The sequence below is a fragment of the Sander lucioperca genome, chromosome 7 (genome assembly GCF_008315115.2).
Source record: "Sander lucioperca isolate FBNREF2018 chromosome 7, SLUC_FBN_1.2, whole genome shotgun sequence".
In the NCBI taxonomy this organism is placed as follows: domain Eukaryota; kingdom Metazoa; phylum Chordata; class Actinopteri; order Perciformes; family Percidae; genus Sander; species Sander lucioperca.
Genome location: NC_050179.1, coordinates 14,619,773 through 14,644,150, shown reverse-complemented (window position 1 = coordinate 14,644,150; position 24,378 = coordinate 14,619,773). Strand labels below are relative to the sequence as shown.

The following is a 24,378-nucleotide window of genomic DNA, read 5'->3' as shown; positions in this document are numbered from 1 at the left end:
CAGGTGAATCAGTCTGAATAAACAAACATAACATCATCATTTTTTAGGTTGGTAAGAGTCTGTTGTTACTTGGATGGGGGGTGCTTGAATGTTCGTAAAATTAGTTAAATGAGTAATGATGACCCAGCAAATTTAAAAGAAATATTAATAAATAAATAAAATGTACATTACATTAAACAAACCATTGTAGTGCCTGATTTACCCTTGCCAAGCACATTGCGATGGCCGGAAAAAAAAAAATCCTTGTGTTAATAAGTCTGCATGGAGCTGTGTGAGGACACTGACCCTGAACTCAGCGCCAGAAACAATAAGAGAGGTGTGGGGCTCAATGTAGAACCTCTGCTGATTGGACACAAGGGCTCATCCTACCAGACAAGAGCAGCAGCCATTGGGATGCAGAATAATAAAACAAAAATGACAGATGATGAGTGAAAAGGTCATTCAAAGCAAAATAAATAAAAACAATTTAGTGACAATTGCATGCAAAATTCATGAAATAAAAATAGTGAATATAAAAAAAATAAACTGAATGAATAAATAAAGTAGTTAAAGATCAAGCAGTGCTTCGAATCTCTGCAGAACGCTGATGAAAACCAGACAGAATTGACAGAGGCCAACTGTGAAGCCTCACTAATAGAGCTGTTTCCAGCAATGTTCTCTGCACGGAGGCATGTGTGGTTGTCTCTTACGTTTTCATTGTTGTCGAAACACACGTCCGGCCCTTTGCGGTATCTGGGATTCTGAGCCAGTTCGCATGGATCTGGACCTTCAGCTGCACAGACACTCTCAGGAAAAAGTGATTTACTTTCAACAGTGCACATTTAATACTTTAAACAGCAACTATTAAATGATGTGCTGGCTTAATTTGCCTGCCAAAAAGCCTTATGTAGTTATAATTCATCAGCTTTGCCTGGCGATGCCCTGATTTCTTTTCTTTTTTTACTTATCTTCTATTAACATCTAAGAGAGATCAAATTAAAGGAATTCAGAAAGGCAGTCCTAGAAATAATTATACATGATACTTGTGGTCAAGCAGATTGCAATGCTGTATTCTTATGAAGACATTTAAATGAATCTTCATCATTAAACCATGCATGCCGTATGTTCAGTATGTGTGTATATATAGTGTGCTACAGCAGCATGTGTCATGCGCATATATGTTAGTGATTGAGCGGGTTGAGTGGTGTCCTTATTAGCAACTGGAGGCCCTTGTTGTGACCCTATGGTAGTGACCTCTGATGATGACATCTGTATTGTAAGAAGCTACACATCTGTCAAACAGATCCTGAGTATATATATACTGTACATGTATATAAACACACTTCTGCTCTTAACCTTAAATCATCCTGATGGCAGCATGCAGCCCAGATGAATTAAAACTACGACATCTAATCTGGGAGTAATGTGAGACAAGCTTTCATATGCTGTGCATCTGGTTTACTGTTCACCCGTGAACATTCAGGAGGGACCTACTGCAAACTCCTTAGGTGTGTGTCCTTGTATTGAGATTTTAAAGCCCCCCTGTCATAAGCGTGATGGATGGAGGGCTGGAGAGTAAAAAGGAAGTGTAACTCTATGTTCGATTTTTATGAGTTGAGTGAAAGGATACAGGGTTGTTCAGCCTGTCGAAGCGGCCTTGGGTCACACGACAAACACGTTGCCTTGGCATCAGTGATCAGGAACACTAGGTTGGTGTTTGGCAGCTTCTCGGCACGATACATCCTAGAAAGCACACATAGCCATAAGAACAAACTGGTAAACAGTGTATACAGTATTCATACACTAATATACCTGTGGTGTAAGGATATCATGCATCTCCAATTTACATGCAATAACAATCTACAATATATTACATTTGCATATATAGTATACAGTATATACTGCATGCACACAGGTATATGTGCAGTTGTGCACATATATACACATTCATACCTCTTCTCTCCTCTTGGGATTGAGTCTTTATGGTGGTCATGAAAGTTTCTGTGTCTACAGTCGTTAACATCGGGGGGTAAAGCACCAGACACGTGGGACACTAATTATAGCCATATTTAACCCCAACTGACAAAAACGCAGGTTAAAGCAAAGTGGATGTGCAGTGGTCCGTGAATGTGTGTATTAGTGAGTTTGAAGTATAGCCAGAGAGCTAAGGAAGAAAAACAGATAAAAGAGCTTTTGTGCTTCCCTCTGCAATTCCGGTCACTGACAGATCAAGGTAATCTGTGTCTGGTCAGAACTCATCAGAAAACAGCTGCCTGAAATCAGGCTGGAAAACAGAAAAAGGCCAGGAAACGAACAGTATTCTGGACCCATCCCTGCAGACCATTAAACACAAGCATGTCCAGGAAGAGAGGTGGAAAATCCTAAATAAAGTAAACCTTTTGCAGTATGAGTGGACAGAGCCATGGGAATGGAAGCACATGCAGATTTGTACACATATGAAGAAACACCCATACCCATACCTGGAACAGTTTCCACAGTCCAGGACACCTGAGTAGGATCTTTCATCATTGTCAAAGAAGTACTGAGTCTGCTCTGTGATGCAGCTTTCCTTAAACATGGCATCTGGTATGTCATCATCTGCTGACTCCGCTGGAAAAAAGAGACAAGTTTAATAAAGAAAAACACACTGGGAAGGATTAGTGAGAAAGCAGTGGAATTAAAATCTTTCAAATGAAAGCAATAGGTTGCCCAATATTGTTTTCTCAATTAAATAAGGCTGATGGTTACAATGAATGAATGAATGATTTTTTTATTTCCGTGTCTGCCTGCTTACACGACCTATCCATTATAGGATTAATCAGACACATTTTAAATAAACACTTTCCTAGTGCTGAGACTAACAAAATATATACATAAAGGTTACAGGTATAAAACAAAACAAACAAACAAACAAACAAACAGATAATACAGGTAGGGTATTAACATAAAGTTAACATTTCAACATAAAACCCTTTCAGACCAAAATAAATTATAGTAGAAGTTAGGGCTGCACAATATATCGTGTTATGTTTTTTTTTGTGTGTTTATTTTTTAAATTAATTTTTTATATCATCGTCGAAAATATCAACTGGCGCACCAAACACATTGCGAAAGCTGCGACACACTGCAACATTTTTACACAATCACATTTTACACAATCACAGCTTTTGTTGCTCACCTGCCTCTAGAAGGTTGGGGAACATGAGACCAAAGAAGAGCTGCTGGAGTATCGACCTAGACACAGAATGGAAAACAAAACAAAAATGATTCACATGAATGAGTCAATAGGCCATCTTTAACTTATTTACATACAACAACATAACACTGTTTAATAACAGCCACACATCTGTTCAAGGCCAGAGTCTCTGGTGATGAGAATGTCAAGGAAAGTATCATTCATCAGTCATTCTAACTTAAAAAGCTGGTTGTATTGCAGTTGGACAGTCATAAAGATATTTATGCAGTATAATGTTGTGTAACTGCCCTTGTCCTACACTGACCCAGCCAGCTGCATCCCCCAACACCAACAAGCCCACTCTCATACAAACTTCTACCCTAAAGTACAAATGTACTCCCACTCTAAAACGCACATGCAAACAAACACAAAAAGTGCAAGACACAAAACACAAACACACAACCTGTACACTCACCAGGCAGCACTGGAGGCCCACCAGCCAATACTGAGCAGGTCTGCAATGGTAGGCTGGACAGGTAAAAAGTCATGTAGAGTAAATTCCAAAATGAGGCAAATAGTAATGGTAAAAAATACAATTGAGTTAGGAACCCTAATTTCTTTCATTTGGCCATTTTTATATTACTATTAGAAATCTAAAAATCAAAAAAACAAATGTATAGCAATCACAATATTTGAAACTATAAGAATCAAGAGTCAACAGTTTTGCCCTACCAGCATGTAGTATAAAGACAACATTACTGCCTAAATGTGTAAATGATAGTTATATGAAAGAGAGTGACTGCTGTCTGACAGCTTGTGTGAGTGAGTATCTAACCACATAGACGGAGCGGGGTCCTGCTGCGGCCTTGCTGTCTTTCTCTGGGTCGCAGACAGACTGGTAGTCATAGGTCTTGTTGAAGGAGTACAGGGAGGTGTTGACCAGGTTGATCATCAGCACAGGGTCCACCTCGCCAAAGAACTGACCTATCTAGACGAGTTCACACACACACACACACACACACACACACACACACACACACACACACACAAACAAAAACAACAGTCAATAAAAGCAGTGTAAGACTGCTTGTACAAACAGGAAATACAGCTGTGTACTATCTCCTCTGAAGGGGCTTTGTAGTCTTAGCCATTCACCGCTTCGCATCAGTGCACTGAAAATTTACATTTATCTGCTTAGCCAATTAGGATGAGCCCATTCAAAGGTTCTGTGGCAGCCCAGATAAACAGACGGCAGTCAACCTGTCACTCTTCCACTTTGCTTCTACAGTACTGCCATGCCCTTTCAACCTCTGATAAAGCAGTCTGCATAGGTGGAGCGTGGCAGTGTGCTCCAGTGTCACTGTTACATGTGTTGATGTTATTTTGCTGTCAGTGTCACAGCAGGTTTTGAGCAACAGTGGTTAGACTTTGCTCGCTGAACCAAAAGACCAGTTTAAAGGTGAAGCCTCTGTAACATCGAATGAAGGTTGCATATTTATAATCCTATGATTACAGTCAGAACAAGTAACTCTGTAATTTCATAAGTAGCTGAACACCTGTTGGATGACCAATCGGGTGATTGGTCTTTTGGTCTTTTTTTTATAGTAGCATCCTTCATTGGGATGAAGAAGCATATATATCACTGATAAAAGGGCTCTAGAACTATGGTTACTATACGTAACTGTTGTTCTACAACGGCACAAAGACAGTCAAAAAAGTCAGCATGATCCCAACGGACACCAAATGTATCACAAGATGTGAAAAAGAGATAGGAGGGTGCTTATTCTAATGCTGACGACCATGAACTGTATGCCAGACATTGTGATGGTAGAATGGATCAAAGACAGCAGATGTCCTGTCTTTACTGACATGTAATGTTTCCAGACCCACTGCATGTCCTACTACTAATACACAGGGGCCTATAGCAGCCTGAAAGGAGTGGAGTTAACACAGCAGAGCTGACTTCTTGCATACACAGGGGACTCTACTATAGCGTCCATGATTGACTAAAACCCATCAGAACCTTCCCTTTGATCCTCCTCCAGTGGCTAGTGCTTTCCTGTCCTGGAGACATGAATGTACTGCTGTCCTACAGAAGCTTTCAAACAGCTCACAGGCTATTCTCATAACTGAGTTATAAGCCATTTATCTGATCTCTATATGAGATTGATGGATCCCTGGGACAAAGAGGAGCTAGGTATGTAGAAAGTAGTGAAACGTAAGAAATATGAATGTTGGCAAAGTCTTTGATTTCAACTTTTCTGACTACATGTACATATGTGACTACATATGCTTTATTGTGTGATGGTTTAACGTACTGATCATCTGGAGAAAGACAGCCGATGAGTGAAGGATACATGGTCATGATAACGTAAAGAAAACAGTTGCCAGTAACTCACCAGAGAGATATACTCATCCTGGTTGGACATGAGAAGAAATCCCCCATCATCCAGGATCACACAGTCTACATGCTGTAGGGCAAAAAGATAAAAAGTTATATAGTGTGTAGTTTCTGTCTCCCCCATGAGGAATTCTAAGTAATGACAACAAAACTGTCGGCGCATCCACATGATACAAGCCTTCCATGATCACGCATTGCTGTACCTTGTCATTCCTCAGACAGCCACAGATCTCATCCTTGCACTAAAAGGTAAAACAAAATGAGCCAGACAAGAAATTAGTATTGTACACCAATAGATAGACGTGTCACAGATTGTATATACAACACAATGAAACTTATTTACACGACTTACATTCAGTTTCATTGTAGCATTCATGAAACTGTTCATCCAGAATGAAATATTGAGTTTCACTCCCACCACTACAGAACAAACCACAAAACAGGCAGATGCACAACTATTGAGTGTTTTCATTTGTGTTGCATCACAAGAAGCAATCAATCCTTGGATTAGCAAGACTGACCAGCTGGTTTGAGCGTGACTTCGTCAATCGTGATGTCCACTGCTTTGCTCACTAGAATACCTGAGTCAGAAACAGGGTCCCTGCTTTCTGCTGCAATTGAGAAGGGATAATCAAAGAAAAGGGAGAAAAAAATGAATGATGGCAGTTTAACTTAAATCATGTCCAAAAAATCTTGGCAGAGAACATTTCAGGATGGCAATCACAGTAAAATGGGAATAATCGCTATCCATTGTGGGAAATTCCATACATTTTTAGCTGCTCGTAATTTATGTGAGTGGAGTGGAGACTGTGAGGCCTGTACATGTGTTAATCCAGTCAAGTGTAGCTGAAAGCGCAGCTACATTACACTGACGTTTGCCTGTCCTGATGTCTGTTAGAGAGATCAGTGGAGATAACAGGAAGTATACAGGGTGGGAGGGAGGGAGGGAGGGGATGAGTGTTGAAAGACACTGCGGGAAAAGGAGAAGGATAAAGAGAGTGATATCAGAGGCCTAAGAGTGTGATCTTTGACCATAGGATTGGGATCACGTCCAAAGGCAGAGAGCAGTATGGGCTCAGTGCCAGACCACACTGAAGATCCTCATACATACAAAAGTGCACACTCACACACATATATATTTGAACCTTTCAGAAAACTTACGGTTGAAAGACGGAGCTGTGAAAATATAAATTTCATTGTCCAGGGTCCTTTTGTAGAAGCTGGACTCATATGTCTCAGGATTCTCAGTCCACTCTTCCCCAGCACTGAAAACATTAATATAGTCACATAATAATTTACAGTAAATGGACCATTATATCCATAAAACACCAAATACGTTTGAGCTATCTGGACAATTTATATTTTAATCTATAGCCAAATGTTAGTTATTGGAGTAAGAATCACAACCAATGCACTTGATATATGTCAAGGCCATGATCCAGTAAAAGCAATATCTGATTGTATTTCATGTTTTATAGGATTCATTCATCTTTAGTTGGAATATTTTCTGACCAAGTGGAGCCCCCAAATTTAGTTCAGACAAAAGTAGCAGCAAGGAAATTGAAGAAAATGAGCTGCGTTTGGCTGCTGGATGTGTGGATTTGACCCATGTCCTGTACTGGCTTGGCAAGCTCTGGGAGTTCAGCTGAAAGTGTCTAATCCTCTATGTTCTGGAAAACAACCCAGTGGCGCAGGTGAGTAAAGCAGCCAAAAACGCTCAACCTAAGAGCATTACAGTCTGTATCCATTTTCATCTCACACATTTACACCACCAGACATTTGGACAAAGCTTGCCGTGCTGTTTCGCAACGCCAGCGCTAACGCTAGAAGTGAAACTGAGTAGAGAGAAGGGAGAGAGTACCTTCTTGGATAGACTCTTGTGATTCCTCCATCTGTGGCTACAAACCTGGCCACTATCCCATCCCTGAGAACATGGAAACAACAGCTATCAGAGCCAATCACACTGACGAATATTAATATATAGTATAGTATAGTATTTGTGATCTGTGAGACCAAGCTGCAGACATGACACAAATTGTTTTATGTACACATTCGCTTGCCTATATATGTCCTAATGTTAAACAGATACCCTGCAGTGTGTAAGTGTGTGTTCAGATTATTTCAGACAAGTGGGCAAACCATGAAAGAAAACACAATGATGTAATTATTTTATTTTCCGCTGAAAACAGCATGTCTTGGCAGAACTTAGTACAGTTGGGTGTGATATGCATTTTGTGCTTTGCTTTCATCATGTTTCACTAGTGATCAAAGAGTAGAGTTGAAATAAATACAATTCTGGCTTGGTTAGTCAGTAAATTGTGCATGAAATAAGCATCAGCTATGCCAGTACAGAGCAATAGTGTGCACATGCAACAGAGGTTTCCTTATAGAAAGACATACTTATTTTTAACAAGCACAGATACATATTGCAAGGTAAAAAGAGCAAAAAGTTTTGGTACTCACACTGTCTGCTCGTTCCAAAGTTTAACCAGTTCAGCTGTCAGACCTGCATCCAGGATTAGTCGATTCACCAGGGAAACATTACCTGTGGATTAAAGACAAGATACATTTTACATATTGCGGACATTACAGCACCATAGTAACAGTGCAGGGGAAATACAGCAATGGAAGCAAGGCCAGCCTATTGTGAACAAATCTTGGCAGGGAAGAAGAATATGTTATGCTTTTGGCTCGCACAATAGTCACTACTGATGTACCACTGAGCGATACTCTTAGTCCAGCATTTTTTTCAGCAGATCTGTTTCACTGTTTAGCAGTAAGAATACTGAAGAGACAAGTGATGTAGTGTCTCAAGGCGAAAGTCAGGCGCAAAAATAGGTGTGTTCAGCAAAAACCTCTCCCCGGATAAATGAGGGATACATCATTGATCTCATGTCACTTGTTAGGAAATCATCCAACAGGTAGACATGTTATCGTAGGTCTTCTAGACTCTGAGTGACTATTAGACCGTCAGACAGCAGGAATTACTTTGTGAAGGATTGGCTGTTCCAGCTTTAGGAGAGAGATGATGCCATGGTATTGAGTTTGAACCCCATTGACAAGAAAAATTACGTTTGAAAGAAATGTAAGCACACAGTTTCAAGACAGCTTCCCCGAGTGTTGTTTAAATCATGTCTATAACTTTCTTTCTTCCGTCTTTTTATAAAGACTTAAGACTCAAGAACCTTGACCTTTGGTTAAAATGGATCAAGGATACCAAGATCCATTAGCTGGATGATGGTGCTAAGCGAAGGAGATCCATTAGATGATGACAAATCAAACATCATGAGTCAGTGAGTAGCATGACAACATCAGGCTTCTAGGAAACTCAGTCGATGGAGCTGATGTCACTCTGCTTAGACCATACTAATCTAATGACCAAAGTAATGCTCTGACCATCGTGATATCAGAGTGGAAAATCCCGCAGTGACTAATGGTAACACATACCATGCACGTATACATTCACACAAACACCATCTCTCATTATTGAAAATGGCGATGCGACACACTGTATATTGATTTCGGTGACATTGTGTGGGTCAGTGGTATTATAATACTCATATGAATACAAACAGGGCAGCAGACTGACATCACAACCTGTGCAAATGTGTCAAGTGAAAAACATTGCATGACTCACATGCTTCTGGAGTGTTCCTATCAATGTACTGGCTGAAGTCGAGGAGAAACTGGGTGTTGTTGAGTGACAACTTCAGCTCTTTGCAGTATGCCCTGAAGGAACAGTATTGATCAGTTTCAATATCAGCCCTTTGTTTGTTCCTGTACAGTGAAAGCAGGTTGTACGACAGTGTTGGGATTTCTCACCTTGGAGCGATGTAGGTGTAACCAAACTCATCAAACTTTTCCTGCTGTATGGTTTCCATGGCTTTAAAAAAAAAAGACTTAGTTTAGGTTGATAAGATTGTGAATATTAGATTAGGTCCTTAAAAGTGTGATCTCTATTTATGAAATGATTTAAAAGCACTGGTATTTGTGCTGTGAGATGACTACATGAATCCAGGAACACTTGACAAATAGATGGTCATATCACATGTTAGGAAATGGACACAGTAGTGAACACACGTGCTTACACACACGCAAAGACACATACAATATTGGACAGATATGAGGTGATGGATTAAGGTACAGAGTGTGGATGGAGGTGCAGTGGGGGGGCATGAAAGAATAACTGAGTGAAAAACACTTGCCTTCTTGCCCTGTAGTGACCCCAGAGAGACAGAGATGAGGAGAGGAGACAGTAGGGAAGACAAAGGGTTATACAAATGCATTCATCATTTAACGTCATAAAACAATATGCTGCAGTGAAAGAAGAGTAGCTATAATAGACAAACTTCACATAGATTAGGTGCACTTTCAAGAAATGCAGAGCAGGAAATGATCGAATGGGGGACTGCAGCATGGGCTTTCTATGGGGACAACATGTAAACACACAGTAGTAATAAAGAAAATTCCTTCCACTCTATGCTTTGTCTGCCCTGCCTCTGGATTTCATTTAAAATAGTGTCTGGTAATTCTTATCTCATAAATGACATGACAGGCATGGATGGCCATCATTCACTAGTCTCTTAAAATGAAGACATTTTGGACATTGCCTTTAAAATATATGAAGTCGTGTGGTGCAGTCTGCTAAAAAAATTACTGAGCGCTGAGTTTCCTCGGGGTCATGGAAATCTGGTGCAGGATGAAACAATGTCCTTCACATAAAACATAACGGGCAGATTCATTTTCCCTCTGTCTCTATAGACTGGGCAGGGTGTCTCTATGTCCAATTGCTTTCCACACCATACATTATTTCTCTTCTTTCTTGCTTTTTACTTCTCTGTCACCATCTCTTCAACCCCAGTATTAGGTCATTTATTCAATGCATGCAGCATTTCTGCTACATAGATGCAAAAAAATATATCCATCATACCCTTGACTAGAGACTCTCCATAAATGTATTAGGAGGACAAGTGGCTGCAGGAGCACCTACTGCAGGAACGTGGTATGATGGATTGAGGTATTGGTGGTCTGGCTCCAGTGTGAAACTCTATATGACTGTACAGAGTCCCAAACTCCCTATCGGAGTAGTCTGTGGCAGCAAGGCATGGTGTGTTACTTGCTTTAACAGGCCTGTAAACGTTCTGGCAGTCTTTATGGCACAGTGACAGACTTGTTATGGCAGAGAGGGAGTGATACAGAGGCCGATATACTCAGTCAAAATCTCATCTGTTGGAATAACTGCACCATTAGCCGTTTATGCATTGTGGTGTCACATCAAAGTTATGAAAAATCCACTAAAGCCAGATGGTTATGTGCTGATTCCGTTGTTTTTTTCTTCATATTATATCCCTTGATCAAAGCGACTATTCACCCATGCATCTAAAAAATCATAATAAAGCATTTATACTTCAGAGTCCATCCATCCATCTATTCATCCATCCATATGTAATCATGCACATATATAGAAGACAAACATGCTTATGCAGTGTAAGCGCATCACATGGCAAGAGGAAGACACAGGATAAGGAGTACTTGCCCCAAGAAGAAGCTGTACGATTCCAGTGTGAAAGCAGGACAGGGGAGAATAACTTGGATCAGAATCAAAATGCAAAGAATTGTACAAAGAGTGACGGTTGCACAGTATGTGTGTATATGAAAGAGTTTTGTCCTTGTGATTATTAGCTATGTTCTGAGCTGTTAGGAGAAGCAGCCAGAGTGTGTCATACAGCGAGACAGCCTTGAGAGCACAAACACAGCAAAAAAAATAAGCCAAAGTAAAATAAAAATGAGCGGAGGGGAGAGGGATAGTAGGGGGAATAAAGAGAACGAGGTGAGGACAGGTTTACAGATAGAGAGAGAGACAGGAAAACAGAGACAGAAAGAGAAAATGATCCAGAGTAAAGTCTGACTATTTGTGTAGTCTGTAACCCCATGAAACATATAGGAAAGAAAAGACAGACTTAATGAGAGGGAGATAAAAAGATGTAATTGACCACTGAAACATTGCGTAAAGGGTGGAGTGCAAAAGAAGGGAAAAAAAGTTTGGTAGGAGACGTGATAATGAGCAGAGTGAGGAGGTGAGGGAGGTTTCGTCTTCTCCTAAGCCAGAACGAGGGCCAGAAGAGGGGAAATGAAGAAGAGAAGAGCAAAATGTAGACAAGATCAAAAGAGTTAGTTCTTGAGCAGGGTGTGGGAGAAGAAAAGCATGTGGATGAGTGTGTGTGGGAGTGCGGGGCGACTGACCAGTGGGTTACACTACAAAAGAAATGCACCGTGGGGATCCGCTGATCTGAGCAGCAAATACAAAGGAGTGGTTGTGGTTCCAGCTAGGAGCGAGTTATACAAAGCAAGAGGAGATACTCAAGAGTACGGACCAAAGAAAGTATACACGGGAGTTGGTTGTGAGGCACCAGCTAAATTAAATCTGATTGATTTGTTTGCACGCTGTTTATCATGAGGGTGTATGCTATACTTACACATAGCTTTTTTCATGTTGTCCCCCAGTTTAGCTTGAATGAAGTGTTCACTGTATGGAGGCAGAGCAAGAGCCAGGCTGCAGAAAAGACAATCAGTCACACTGATGATGGCATTCAGTGGTTGGAGGTTATTTGAGTGAGTAATTTGTTTTAGGAAGCTGAAACTAAAAGGTCATTCAAGGCATGACAATGTTTTTCAAAATGCTCTTTGAAGTGCTTTTACATACCCATTAGCATGTGGTTATAGGGAATTTATATCAATCGAGGGAAACAATACACAGCTAATTAGGTTAACATGTCTTTCAAGACAAGCACGCTTTTCTGCATGTTCAGTTAAAAGCAAAAAACAATCTCCTAAATGTACTTCCCATTAACCAAGCAGAGCCTACTGTTAGAAACAAGACAGTGACCCCTGTTGGCTTACGTAGTGTCCTCCATCAGCTGGAGTGCTCTCAGTAGTTAGTGGCAGTGAATTGTCTTACATAGAGACAGCTCAGTGAACCATAAAGAAATATTACAAAATTGCTGAGATGGCTCACCTGTAATCTGTTCCATTGACCGGGGCAAACGTGTAGGTCCTGACTCCTCTATCGATGTACCTCTGCCAAAGATGATATGCACAGGAACTGGCACTCAGAATTGCTTTGTAATGGTGATGTATGAAGTAGTGCTCATTTTTGTATTGTTTATTGTTCAAAAAACATATGAAGACATAATCTTTTTTTTTTATTTAAAAAAAATGCAAATATGTGAAAACATTTGTATAAAATCCAGGTAAAAATGAGATTATAAAAAGACAATTTTCAACTCAAACAAGGAAGTCTGGCACATACATGGGCAACTCCTTTGTTTTTTATCTGTTAATTACTGCAAACAACAGTGAACAATGTATTATTGTAGGAAACATGACATCTATGAATATGTGGGTGCATAAAATACAAGTGGAAAGTATAAGCTTTGCATTTTCTTTTTTAAATGTCTGTGAAAAAAAATCTGATACTACATATTCAAACAAACTGCTGCTTCATTATGTTAATGAAATAGCGGAATTACTTATAGTGCTGACAACATTTTATTTATATACTGTAACAGATGTTTTTTCCTTTGTGCAATGGAAAATACTGCACTGAAAATATATTGTTATTCAGCCCCAGTTTGTCGATTTTACAATGTCTGAGAACATCTCTGCAGCATTACTACAGAATATGAAGCTTCATAGCATAGCATGATGAGAAACCTCTACAAAAGCATCCAAACAACTTTAAAGTTCCCCAACATACTCCTGTGTAACATGTTAAGCACTTCCCAGTATTTTCTCTTACCTCATCCTGAGTTTTAACCAGAGTGTTAATGGTGCGTTCGCCTGTCTCACCATCGATCATCATTCTTCTGATCTATAGGGAGAGACGAAGAAACAGACAGTACACATGTAGTTCAAGCCTTACTGGACCTGATTCACTGAGTATCAGCTGATTTGAAAACATTCTGTCTCCTAACCTCATGCTAACGAGTTAGGGACACTAAGTAAATCACTTGCAGCGACTGGTCATGATAGCTTTATGAGGAGGTACCTAAATATCTGCCTGGATGTATATCCACCTCTGTACCTTTGAGTGTGTATGTGTGTGTGTGTGTGTGTGTGTGTGTGTGTGTGTGTGTGTGTATGTGTGTGTGTGCGTGCGTGCGTGCGTGTGTATGTGTGTGTGGGCTTGTTTAACTATATTCGTGGGGTCCAAAAACCGGGAGTCCAGTATACTTGTGGGGTCCCGACAGCTTTGTGGAGCCAAAATGCTGGACCTCACAAGTTTAAAGGGCTGTTTGAGGGTTAAGACTTGGTTGTAGGATTATGTATATAATTAGGTTATGGTTAGGGTGAGGGTAAGGGTTAAGGTTAGGCATTTAGTTGTAATGGTTAAGGTTATGGGTTAGGGAATGCATTATGTCAATGACAGGTCCCCACAAAGATAGTACCACAAACCTGTGTGTGTGTGTGTGTGTGTGTGTGTGTGTGTGCGTGCGTGCGTGCGTGCGTGCGTGCGTGTGTGTGTGTGTGTGTGTGTGTGTGTGTGTGTGTGTGTGTGTGTGTGTGTATGGCGGGCAGATTTCTATGTATCTGCACACTCTACCTCCACTTTGATGTCATTCTCCAGCTCAGCATCCAGGAAGTCTAGGGTAACAGGTTCCTGGAATTTAGGATTCTGTGGAAAGGATAATATTTCAGTCTGAAGTGTGACAATTTAAGAATCCTACACACAAAGAAACCTAATGACAGACTTACAGTATTGATGTGAACAAGAACCCTTTACTTTAGGCTTATCCTGAGTCATTTGGCTGAAAGAAAAGTTGATTATGTAATAACCTACTTTCATATAACTTTATCTAAAGTCTGCTGAGTTGGAAGAGTAAAATGTCATAAAATTAAGTGGACCATTTTACAATTGTTATTCAGAGACTGGTTCTTACTATGGCAATCAGCCACAGAGAGGACAATATTGCTGCATCTCCATACTGTCACCGAATAGAATAATATATAGTCAACTTTAATTATTAGAGCCACAATGTTCTTTTGTATTCAATTCAGGAGCAATGCCAATCATTTACACAAACACATGAATCCAATCAAATCCATGGTATAAAAAATAAAGGGTACCATGTGGCAGCATTTTGACAACATATCTGTGACACCAGAGACAGCTGAATCAGATTTGATACAAAGTGACACTGGACCCTATTAATGTCCCCTCTTAAAAACCCTATACGTCTGAGTGGCTTTATGGTGGTATAAAATGGTAGTAGTAATCTAGTGCTTCTCTATAAAACAGCAGTACATGGAATCTGATCCCAGTCTGTCCTCCACAGCGTTTGTTCACTCCATGACCCAAAATGTGGGGTGATGCGGTGAGAGCATATTAGTGTTTTGTGTAGTTTCTTGTTTTTTATCTTGACCTGCAGTAAGTCCACAAATCCACAAATATGCATTTCAACTTTAAAGGAAGGAAGATAATTAGTAATAGACATTTAATGTAAAAATACAATAAAGTGTGAATCAGTACATGGACAAGAAGAGCAAAATGCAAAATACTCAAGCAATTAAAAAGCATGAGTTGGGTTCCTTACTTTTGATGGTACAGACAGTTAAATGAAATGAAGCAGCAAAGGAAGATGAAGCATCTCAACATGAAAATGAGAAAAGAAAAAATAAAAGATCAAGAGGTACAACACTGGGCGGTGCTAAATGAAACATCAAACATACACAAGAAAAACAGGAGAGAATATTAAAAGAGCAACATTGGAAACACTGGATGGTGTGAACAGCAAAGTGTGAAAGATCAAATGAGAAATAATGAGTAAGAAGAGAAGAACAACAAGATTAAAAACAAAGAATGAGAGAGTGAGAGAATACTGTATGTCAGCGAAAGATTAGTTGAGGTGAGCTCCGGTGTGAGATCAAAATGAAAACGCTACTGCAACTGGGGATATTTGTGTAATGAATATGAAATATGTACACACATAATCAAATACAGAAAGTGCCACTGCTGCGAAAGAGAGAGAGAGACAAGGGAAATGTTCAAAGGGCCGAAGGTCATCATCACTATTCAATGAGACAGTGAGTGATTGACAGGCAGTCCTCTCAGCCTTACACACACACGGACACACGCACATCACACGCAGGGACACACGCACAGACACACGCACGGACACACAGTACAAAGGGTTGATGCGAAAAAAATAACAATGCTACAAGGCAAAAGGACAAGATTTTGGTATCACAAGCGTTCTGGTTTCCATTTGTAGTCCGAGTAGTATTGACCAATCATGTTTGAGCAGGCTTTGTTTGCATGTAGGTAAACAGTTCATATGAATGCGGATATCTGTTTATAGAGATTAGTCACCCCTTAACTCCAGCTTGATTCTCGCGTCTCAAGTTTCTAATTGGACCTGGCCCACGGAAGAGAGGCTAAATCGTCATCAGAGCGATGTGTTCTGAGATTAGTGATATCAGCTACAACGCATGATCTCAATACAATCTGGTAACAACCCTGTCCTCTTTCAACTAGTGATAAGAAGACAGGTTCCTTTTAGTAACCCAGTTTTTGTCGTTCACCTGCCACTAGCGAACCAACTATTGCACAACTCTTTTGGTTAACCTACAACCCCCCCTTTCCTCCGGCGGTGAGATGTGCTCAAGCAGAGAGTTCGCTTGTTCCACAAACTCTCTTTGCTTTTTTAGTCCACTGTAATAAATAAACAACTCCGTGACATGCCACAATTATATAAACATGAGCAAAATAGAGGTCAACCTGACGCAGACGTTTGGCTCAGTGTGTCTCTCAGTCTCAGTGTCTTCACAGCTCAGTTTGTGTTTGTATTCGTGAATGACTCGTTCACTCCTGCTAGCGAATCGAGGTAACTCGTTCCTCTTTAAGATTTATTCAAAAAGAACGATTTGTTTGTGAATCTAACATCACATCTTCACATTGTATTTTCAGTTGTACCCACATATGCAAGCTGCACTTCTAAAATCACAGTGCAACAAGGAATGTGAACATGGAAATAAGCGAAAGCTAAGCTAAAATAGCCAACACCTGTAGAACTATAGCATAACAACTTTTGTGGAAAATAGTGGAAAAGCTGTTGATTTGACAAAAAAGTTGTAAACCTGCAAAACTAAAACTCAAAACAAGTACTTTTTTTAGGTTAGTCAAATCTTTTGTATTAAATTAAACAACCATTTCTGTTTTAATTATGATTAATTATTTTGTTAAATTAGTTAATGCTGAATCATCCAGTGTCCATTAATATCATTTAGGTATGAGGTGACTATAAACTTAATTTCTCTCACACAAATGCATTTGCACAATTACAAAACATACCTACGCTTTTGTAAAATGTTTCCATGACCAGAGCGATCATTACAAGCAAAAGAATTATGTACCAATACTTCAGTTTGGGGAAATTCAGACATAGGGTTTTAGATCACATAATATATGACAATATCTAGCAAAATGTAATTATTAATGACTGCTACTAAATATTGAAAAAACTATCTATGGGACTACAACACAGAAAACTCTACAGTGCTACGTTTAGGAACTTATTCTGCAATCTACATTACTTCTACTTTGTCTCACCTCATGAAAAGTGACAGCATACTTATTATTTAGCCTGAGCTTCCTGTTACGAATTCTTTCCTAGGAAAGTTATAAAAAAGATACACAGTGATGCATTTTGGTGTATCAAAAATGTCACTGTGGGGGTTTCAAAGTCTGTCAAAAACAAACATACATTGTATCACTCCCCGGTGCAACTTAGTAACCATTTTGAGAAGTTCTTCATACACAAACGCACGCACGCACACACGCACACACACACACACACACACACACACACACACACACACACACACACACACACACACACACACACACACACACAAACACACACACACACACACACACAGAGCTTTGACCAGCGTTACATGTTTCACTCTGGGTGAAAAGATTGTGAGGGGACAAAAAAGAAGAGAGAAATTCCTGTTATTCAAGAGAGAGAGAGAGAGAGAGAGAGAGAGAGAGAGAAAGAAAGAATATGCTGCTATGCAATATTTCTTACCACTGCATTAAAAAGGTAAACCAGAAGGACGTAAACATATAGACATTTATATATATCCTGCATGCCTATTTGCCATAAACTACTTAACAATACCAACACCTTACTTTTAGTAACATCTCTTTTCATTTAACTACCAAGAGCATAGTTGTAGTTATACAGTATATTACAGTAATACTTGGTTTACAGTAATGTGCTTTGACAGCATACGAATGACCATGGCAACAAAGGTAAACCCTGAATTATAATAATTGGATCCATAAGTGTTTGTCTTGATGAATTAGATTGTGGAGGGTTGTGGATTGATCGATGGGATGTAAGTATGACCCCCTAAGGATCCACTGTTTCAGAACCAGGAAGGGGCCGCTCTGAACATCATGACCCCAAACACAGAACTCAGTCCTGGGCAGCACATGGCCACTGTGCAGCCTGTCAGAACCTGCGTGCCCTGGGGTGAAGGTGGGTTTGAACCTCTTGTGGGGTCATGGCTAAATTTTACCGGGTCGTATAATAGTACCTGCCATTGGCTATCCAATGTGCCCTCGAGGCATTTGAGCAGCGTCCATTGGTGACACCCCTTTGGAAATGAACTGTCAATGAACCTTTCCCAGACCCACTCTCAGTTACAACTGAGAAGGGTCTGGTGTCAACCAGGCTAGAATATTGCCTTTATATTTCAACTTTGAGCCTTGTTGTAAACATACTTAAAATTGTTATAAAAACAAAAATGCTTAATAAATTGAATTGGTAAAAGTAAGTTAGTACAGTAAAGGCTCCACTACAAAAACATCTTACTCTTTTTATCTTACAAAACTTAATACAGTAAATAAGAAAATACAAACAGCAGTAGCATAATATATATGGGAATATATAATGCTACTGCTGTTTGTATTTTCTTATTTACTGTATGGTGGAGCATATTAAATTATATTCTGGGGTGTACTACTTTCACTTTAAAACACAATGGCTCTCATTTATGAAACGTGCGTACGACCAAAAACAGGCGTAGGATGGGCGTACGCCGATTCCTACGCAAAGCAAGGGATTTATCAATTTGAACGTGAGATAAAATCTCACGTCTGGTCTGAACTTGTGTACGCAAGTTTTCGAGTCAGTGTGGACTTGCGGTGCAGCATATAATCAGTTTAACAGGAGAAGGAGAAGTCATCAGTTGATCACTTATCAGCAATGGCAGATCTGGCTCTTTTAAAAGACCTCTATTCACCGGTACAACAGTGCACACGTACGCGCACGGGCCACGGTGGAGCGCCCCATCGGATTGATTAAGGGCAGATGGCTCATGGTCTTGCATCAGCGGGGGGACCCTACTACACGATGCCCAGAGAGCAGTGTCCATCACAGCCCCAACTGGGGCAATACGAATGAGACAGGATATTATTCCTCGCTTTTAAAAGGTATAGTGTTATGTTTGGCATGACAGCCTACTCAATACAGGAAACATGACGATGCACAACATTTTTATTTATTCTTCAGGTTTTCGTTTCTCTTTTAAAGTGTCGTTAATGGCCACAAGTGAACGATTTATTTCTGCTATTGACCGAGTTATTTCGGCTTGTTTTTCTAGCCCCTCTGCTGTCAGGAGACAGGGTTGGGGTGGTGGTTTAAATTAACGTTTAATGAATCACACGTGAAGCCTGTCGTAAGAGGATTTCTGCGCTCATATCTGCGCTGGTTTCTACGTAGGGGTTGATAAATGAGGGCCATTAGCTCTACTATATGCTACACAGCCTCTCTTCATCCTTAATTCTTAAACATATATGCCAGTTCGCTGCCAAGTCTAAATATCTATTTTATCTCACATGGTAATGAGTGACCTTCTAGCCGACATCTGAGGACTGATAATATGAAGTAATACTCTAACTGGGGAATTAATTCTTTTATGAAGATTGATGAAGTGCCGGCACATGGAAAAGTTTGAAAAGAACCTTCACCATCTGCTAGCCTGCATATTATTCACACAGCGCAAGCAGTTATTGTGTAACCATGTGGAATAGCCAGATATGTAATGCAATGCTTCAAGACATGGACCTGCTGAGCCACATGAAGTGATGCATAGGGCTAGATGCCATACCTTTGGCTGGAGATTGGGGTGCAGCAGGACGTATCCATTGGGATCAATGGCAAAGTAGTATCCATTTGGACCAATCTGAAGCAAAAAATGACAGAGGAGAGGGAAATTAAATATTTGTGTCCAGAAAACCAAATGGTGACTGTACATATTATGTAGAGTGTAATGGAAAAACAACTGGTAATGGCTGTTTAAAGAGGGGGCCTCAGTTGTCCCCAAAAACAGGAGTAAAACATGCAACATAGGGGCTGTAATTAACGACAAGGACATTTTTTATTTGCGATGATTCTATATAGAAGCTCGAAAAGAACAACGCATCTAATGCAATCACATCACTCACACATTGCAACAGAGGGAAAAGTCTCAAGAGTTTTGGTTTGATAAATGTATTTGTCGCATGCATGTGATCACATATGGGTGTTAAACTCACTGTGAAGCGTGGTGTGAGCTTCTTGATGTCATCCAGAGACACGTCAATCCCCATCACGCCAAGAATCAACTGATTCTGGTGCTGAGAGACAGTATGAGAGAAAAGAAAATGAGGAAACCTTTATTCATCAGGACCTGCTACTACTGTCTCCACTCATCATGTGTTCAAGCATTTATTTACTGCACCTCGCCATTCCTGTCATCTTTGGTCTTCGTTTTATTGAAGACAGGTAGTGTCCCAGTGATGACCAGACCCAGTTGCTGATGGAGAGACAAGCAAACACACTATTCAACTCAGGAACTTTATCACATTACAATTAACATGGCAGGAACAATATTTCTGTAATTGTGAATAGGGCTGCACAATATATTGTTTTCGTCATCACGATATCAACTGGTGCAATAAAAACATTGCGAAAGGCTGTGACATATCGCGAAAGACACTATGAGATTTTGTGTTCGTTGAAAGAAAATATCAGTAGAAAACTGCACTTTAAAATGTAACTGTCATTCTTTTTTTTGTGGTGCCTTTTATACTCAATTCAATGTTCACTTTGTTCAATAAAATAATGTTGGAAATAATTTCCTTTCATTTGTTTTAAATTCAACAAGCAATTTGTAGTATTTTAGCAGGATACTGAAAGCAGAACTGTGCACATTTAATATCTGTTTATTTATCGCAAGTTATATCGTTATCGCGATGTAACAATGTCATCGCACATCACATATTTTCCTCATATTACTACATTACATGTCATTTAGCTGACGCTTTTATCCAAAGTGACAATTGCTATATATGTCAGAGGTTGCACGCCTCTGGAGCAACTAGGGGTTAAGTGTCTTGCTTGTGGGAATCAAACCCAAATCTCCCACCTCAAAGGCATGCGCCAACCCCCATATCATGCAGTAGAAATATAGGACACAAAAAGTGTCATACCAAAGCATCAAGGTAAACATTAGTCCACTGGACTTGTTTGGCCTGCTTGTCTGCCAAAACCATTGGTCTGCCTAGGACATCCAGGTACTCCTAAATTGGACAAACAACACATTTTCCAAATGAATGCTTTCATGAAGGTTAACACTTAATAAATGTGACAAACAATATATCATGGTCTAACCTGTGTGTTTATTCTGATGGCTCCGATGGAAGGAATCTCATAGAAGTAACCTGGATAAATGATCAGACACAATCATTTAACCAAAACTTAAAGGAACACGCCGACTTATTGGGACTTCAGCTTATTCACGTATCCCCCAGAGTTAGATAAGTCCATACATACCCTTCTCATCTCCGTGCGTGTCGTGACTGTGTCTGGGCCTAATTTAGCACAGATCCTGGAGGTAACCAGCTCCAACTAGCCTACTGCTCCCAATAAGTGACAAAATAACGCCAACATGTTCCTATTTACATGTTGTGATTTGTATAGTCACAGCGTCTACAAATAACAAGGTCACATGAGACACAGCCATCTTCTAACCGTATACAAACTGGGAACTATATTCTCAGAAGGCGAAGCACTGCTACTTGGGCTCGCAACACACGAGAAGCCCCGTGGTGAGGAGCAGAGAGTAACAACGGTGCTTTTCAGGTGTTGCGCTAATCACTCCACCCAAAGCTTCGCCTTCTGAGAATATAGTTCCCAGTTTGTATACGGTTAGAAGATGGCTGTGTCTCATATGACCTTGTTATTTGTACACGCTGTGACTATACAAATCACAACATGTAAATAGGAAAATGTTGCCGTTATTTTGTCACTTATTGGGAGCAGTAGGCTAGATGGAGCCGGTTACCTCCAGGATCTGTGCTAAACTGGGTGGGTGCGCCAGACAGAGTTACAACACGCACGGAGATGAGAAGGGTATGTATGGACTTATCTAACTCTGGGGGATACGGTGAATAAGCTAAAGTCCCAATAAATCGGCGTGTTTCTTTAATGCCACGATCACACATAGCAACAGGAGGAAATAGACGGCAACTGCACATCACAAAAACCTCAAGTGGTCTACTGCATTATGACACATGACACACAACAAAGTAAATTAGCATCCAGACTTTTTGCTTCAGTGTTGTGTAAGGAATTATTTACTGTTTCACGTATAAAGAAAGTCTATCCAGTTGCATTGAGGTTCTTTGCATTGAGTTGCCCATGAAGGTTCTTTTATTTCTAAAATGATGTTACTTATCACTTCACCACCCGTTTTCTTTAAAAAAATCGCTACCAAAATCTAGTCTTCTGTTTAGTACAACCTAATCTAATGCAAGGATTGTAATGAACTAATCACAATATTCAGTATGGATGTGTGTGAATAATCTGTGATATACCTTTGTTGGAACAGGCCATCCACTGAATGGGTCCTTTATCATAGTTGTGCTGTCCTACTGAGAAGGTGAAGATCCTCACCTGATGCACAAGATTCAGTTCAACCATATTTATCATAACATAACCTCTTATAATGTAAAGCATATTCTTTATCATGTTGGTCAGTTAACTGATATGCTTTTGTCATTCCTCTTCATTAAATGTACTGTAAATCTTTAATTTAATTGATGATTGTCTTGTCTTACAATGTTATTATATTCAACAGACAGGTCCATTTACTGTAAATGTATTCAATTATGATTCACATAAAAATATAAAAAAACTATATAGAAAACAATCTATTTCCTTACACAATATTCTAACATGTTTTAACATATTGTGGTGCCCTAATAATATTTCAGATCAATTCGAATTAATATTCACACGATTTTCAGTCTAAAAAAAGCATGTTCAACTGTATGTGCTGTTTTGACGGTGAAGTTGAAATATGTGTGCAACCTGCTCACATGTGTGGGTGTTCATGTTCATAAGTGTGACTGCGAGTAGGTCTTTACACAATATGCAGAAAAACTCATCTTCCGTTTGCATAAACCTTTGGGTAGGAAGGATATGCACACGGAAGTCTCGACCCAAAGGGAGCTCCAAAAAGCTGAGTCTAATAAAAACTACAACAAGAGCAAATTCACATAGATAAAAGCAAACAATTCACAGTGCGGTATCATACTCTCCAGTCTGTGTGTGTGTGTGTGTGTGTGTCACCGGTGTACCTTTTTGTCAGCATTGTACTTCTCCAGTATGGCCTGAGCTCTTTCCTCTCCTCCGTCAGTAAACAGCATGATGATCTTGTTGCAGTTTGCTCTACTCACATTGGTCTATTTAAAAAAAAGAAAAGTGAAGATTTTGTAATTAATAATTTATTTATACCCAGGTAGTGGCCAGGTTTTCACTTATCAATACCCAATGTATCTAAAAAAATAATGATTCACAGCAATATTTTACTGTGAACATGCATGGTCCCTAGAGGATAAAGCCAATAATATTTGCTGACCTCCAGACCTTTGCTTTTTTATCTTGAACACATTCACCCTCTCAAGGAATACAACCTTTCAATTTGGATGAGCCAATGTTCTTTCTTCTAGTGCCTCCCTTGTTTGTTCAATCCAAAACAATTAAACTTTGGGGTGTTATGAATGTTGCAGATCTTAGGAACTGCTGACAAAGGCCTCAGATTTGTTAACAGTTCTTATCAAACCATAACATAATGTAATGAATACACATATCTTAATGTATCAGTATAATTGTGCGGAAGACCAAGTTCAGAGTTTATAAAAAATATTAGTCTTAGCAGTTTTGTTATATAACTCAACGTGAGGATAGTGCTTTGCCATTCCAGCGTTGTCATGCATCTGTAACAATATATGTTTCCTTCCTTGTCTGGACAGTTGAGTTGAGGTAACATTTCCAACCAGCAGATGGCAGTGAGAGACAATGCTCTGCTGCTGCTGTAAATATGGAGGCATCAGACATAACATTCATTCAAAACTTGTTATAAGCCTCTCATCTTCTTAGTTACACTTCAGTAAGACAAAATGACATCTTTGTCTATGTCTTTTTAAACAAAAAGAGTTCAAAAAAATCTTACTGTTGAGAGCTGCTCAAAAGCAAACTCAAAGCCCTTTGTGTAGTTTGTAATTCCTTTAGCTGTGATGTTCTGAACAGCATCCTTCAGCAGCTTCTTGTTCCTCACATTGGCTTGAACCAGATGGTCGAAACACGCCGTCTTCTTCACCCTGGTGTTAAACTGGGAAAAAGAGGCAAGGAGTTACGACCTACAAAGTAATCATACAATTACAACATATGTGAAAAACAATACAAATGCAGTGCACACACACACACAC

General features: G+C 39.7%; 1 protein-coding gene across 7 annotated transcripts in view; it reads right to left on the bottom strand.

The window, feature by feature from the left end:
• LOC116045663 (voltage-dependent calcium channel subunit alpha-2/delta-1) overlaps positions 1–24,378 on the bottom strand; it is a 67,870-nt gene that overhangs the window by 3,549 nt on the left and 39,943 nt on the right. The window contains exons 11-41 of one of the 7 annotated variants that reach the window (XM_031293441.2): positions 24,123–24,281; positions 23,248–23,352; positions 22,483–22,561; positions 21,278–21,327; positions 21,097–21,186; positions 20,346–20,420; positions 20,161–20,241; positions 19,734–19,808; positions 17,164–17,223; positions 14,158–14,214; positions 13,354–13,425; positions 12,571–12,632; positions 12,032–12,108; positions 11,092–11,103; positions 9,761–9,769; positions 9,378–9,438; positions 9,193–9,284; positions 8,019–8,100; positions 7,417–7,479; positions 6,717–6,820; positions 6,077–6,166; positions 5,908–5,975; positions 5,759–5,797; positions 5,554–5,625; positions 3,990–4,142; positions 3,630–3,682; positions 3,158–3,213; positions 2,460–2,589; positions 1,610–1,722; positions 690–772; positions 286–365 (exon numbers count right to left, since the gene is read on the bottom strand). In XM_031293441.2, the coding sequence (XP_031149301.1) occupies positions 286–365; positions 690–772; positions 1,610–1,722; positions 2,460–2,589; positions 3,158–3,213; positions 3,630–3,682; positions 3,990–4,142; positions 5,554–5,625; positions 5,759–5,797; positions 5,908–5,975; positions 6,077–6,166; positions 6,717–6,820; positions 7,417–7,479; positions 8,019–8,100; positions 9,193–9,284; positions 9,378–9,438; positions 9,761–9,769; positions 11,092–11,103; positions 12,032–12,108; positions 12,571–12,632; positions 13,354–13,425; positions 14,158–14,214; positions 17,164–17,223; positions 19,734–19,808; positions 20,161–20,241; positions 20,346–20,420; positions 21,097–21,186; positions 21,278–21,327; positions 22,483–22,561; positions 23,248–23,352; positions 24,123–24,281 (2,402 nt within the window). Of the gene's footprint in view, positions 1–285; positions 366–689; positions 773–1,609; positions 1,723–2,459; positions 2,590–3,157; positions 3,214–3,629; positions 3,683–3,989; positions 4,143–5,553; positions 5,626–5,758; positions 5,798–5,907; positions 5,976–6,076; positions 6,167–6,716; positions 6,821–7,416; positions 7,480–8,018; positions 8,101–9,192; positions 9,285–9,377; positions 9,439–9,760; positions 9,770–11,091; positions 11,104–12,031; positions 12,109–12,570; positions 12,633–13,353; positions 13,426–14,157; positions 14,230–17,163; positions 17,224–19,733; positions 19,809–20,160; positions 20,242–20,345; positions 20,421–21,096; positions 21,187–21,277; positions 21,328–22,482; positions 22,562–23,247; positions 23,353–24,122; positions 24,282–24,378 lie in introns of all 7 variants that reach the window. The other 6 variants (XM_031293445.1, XM_031293446.2, XM_031293447.2 and 3 more) reach the window with 6 other exon arrangements.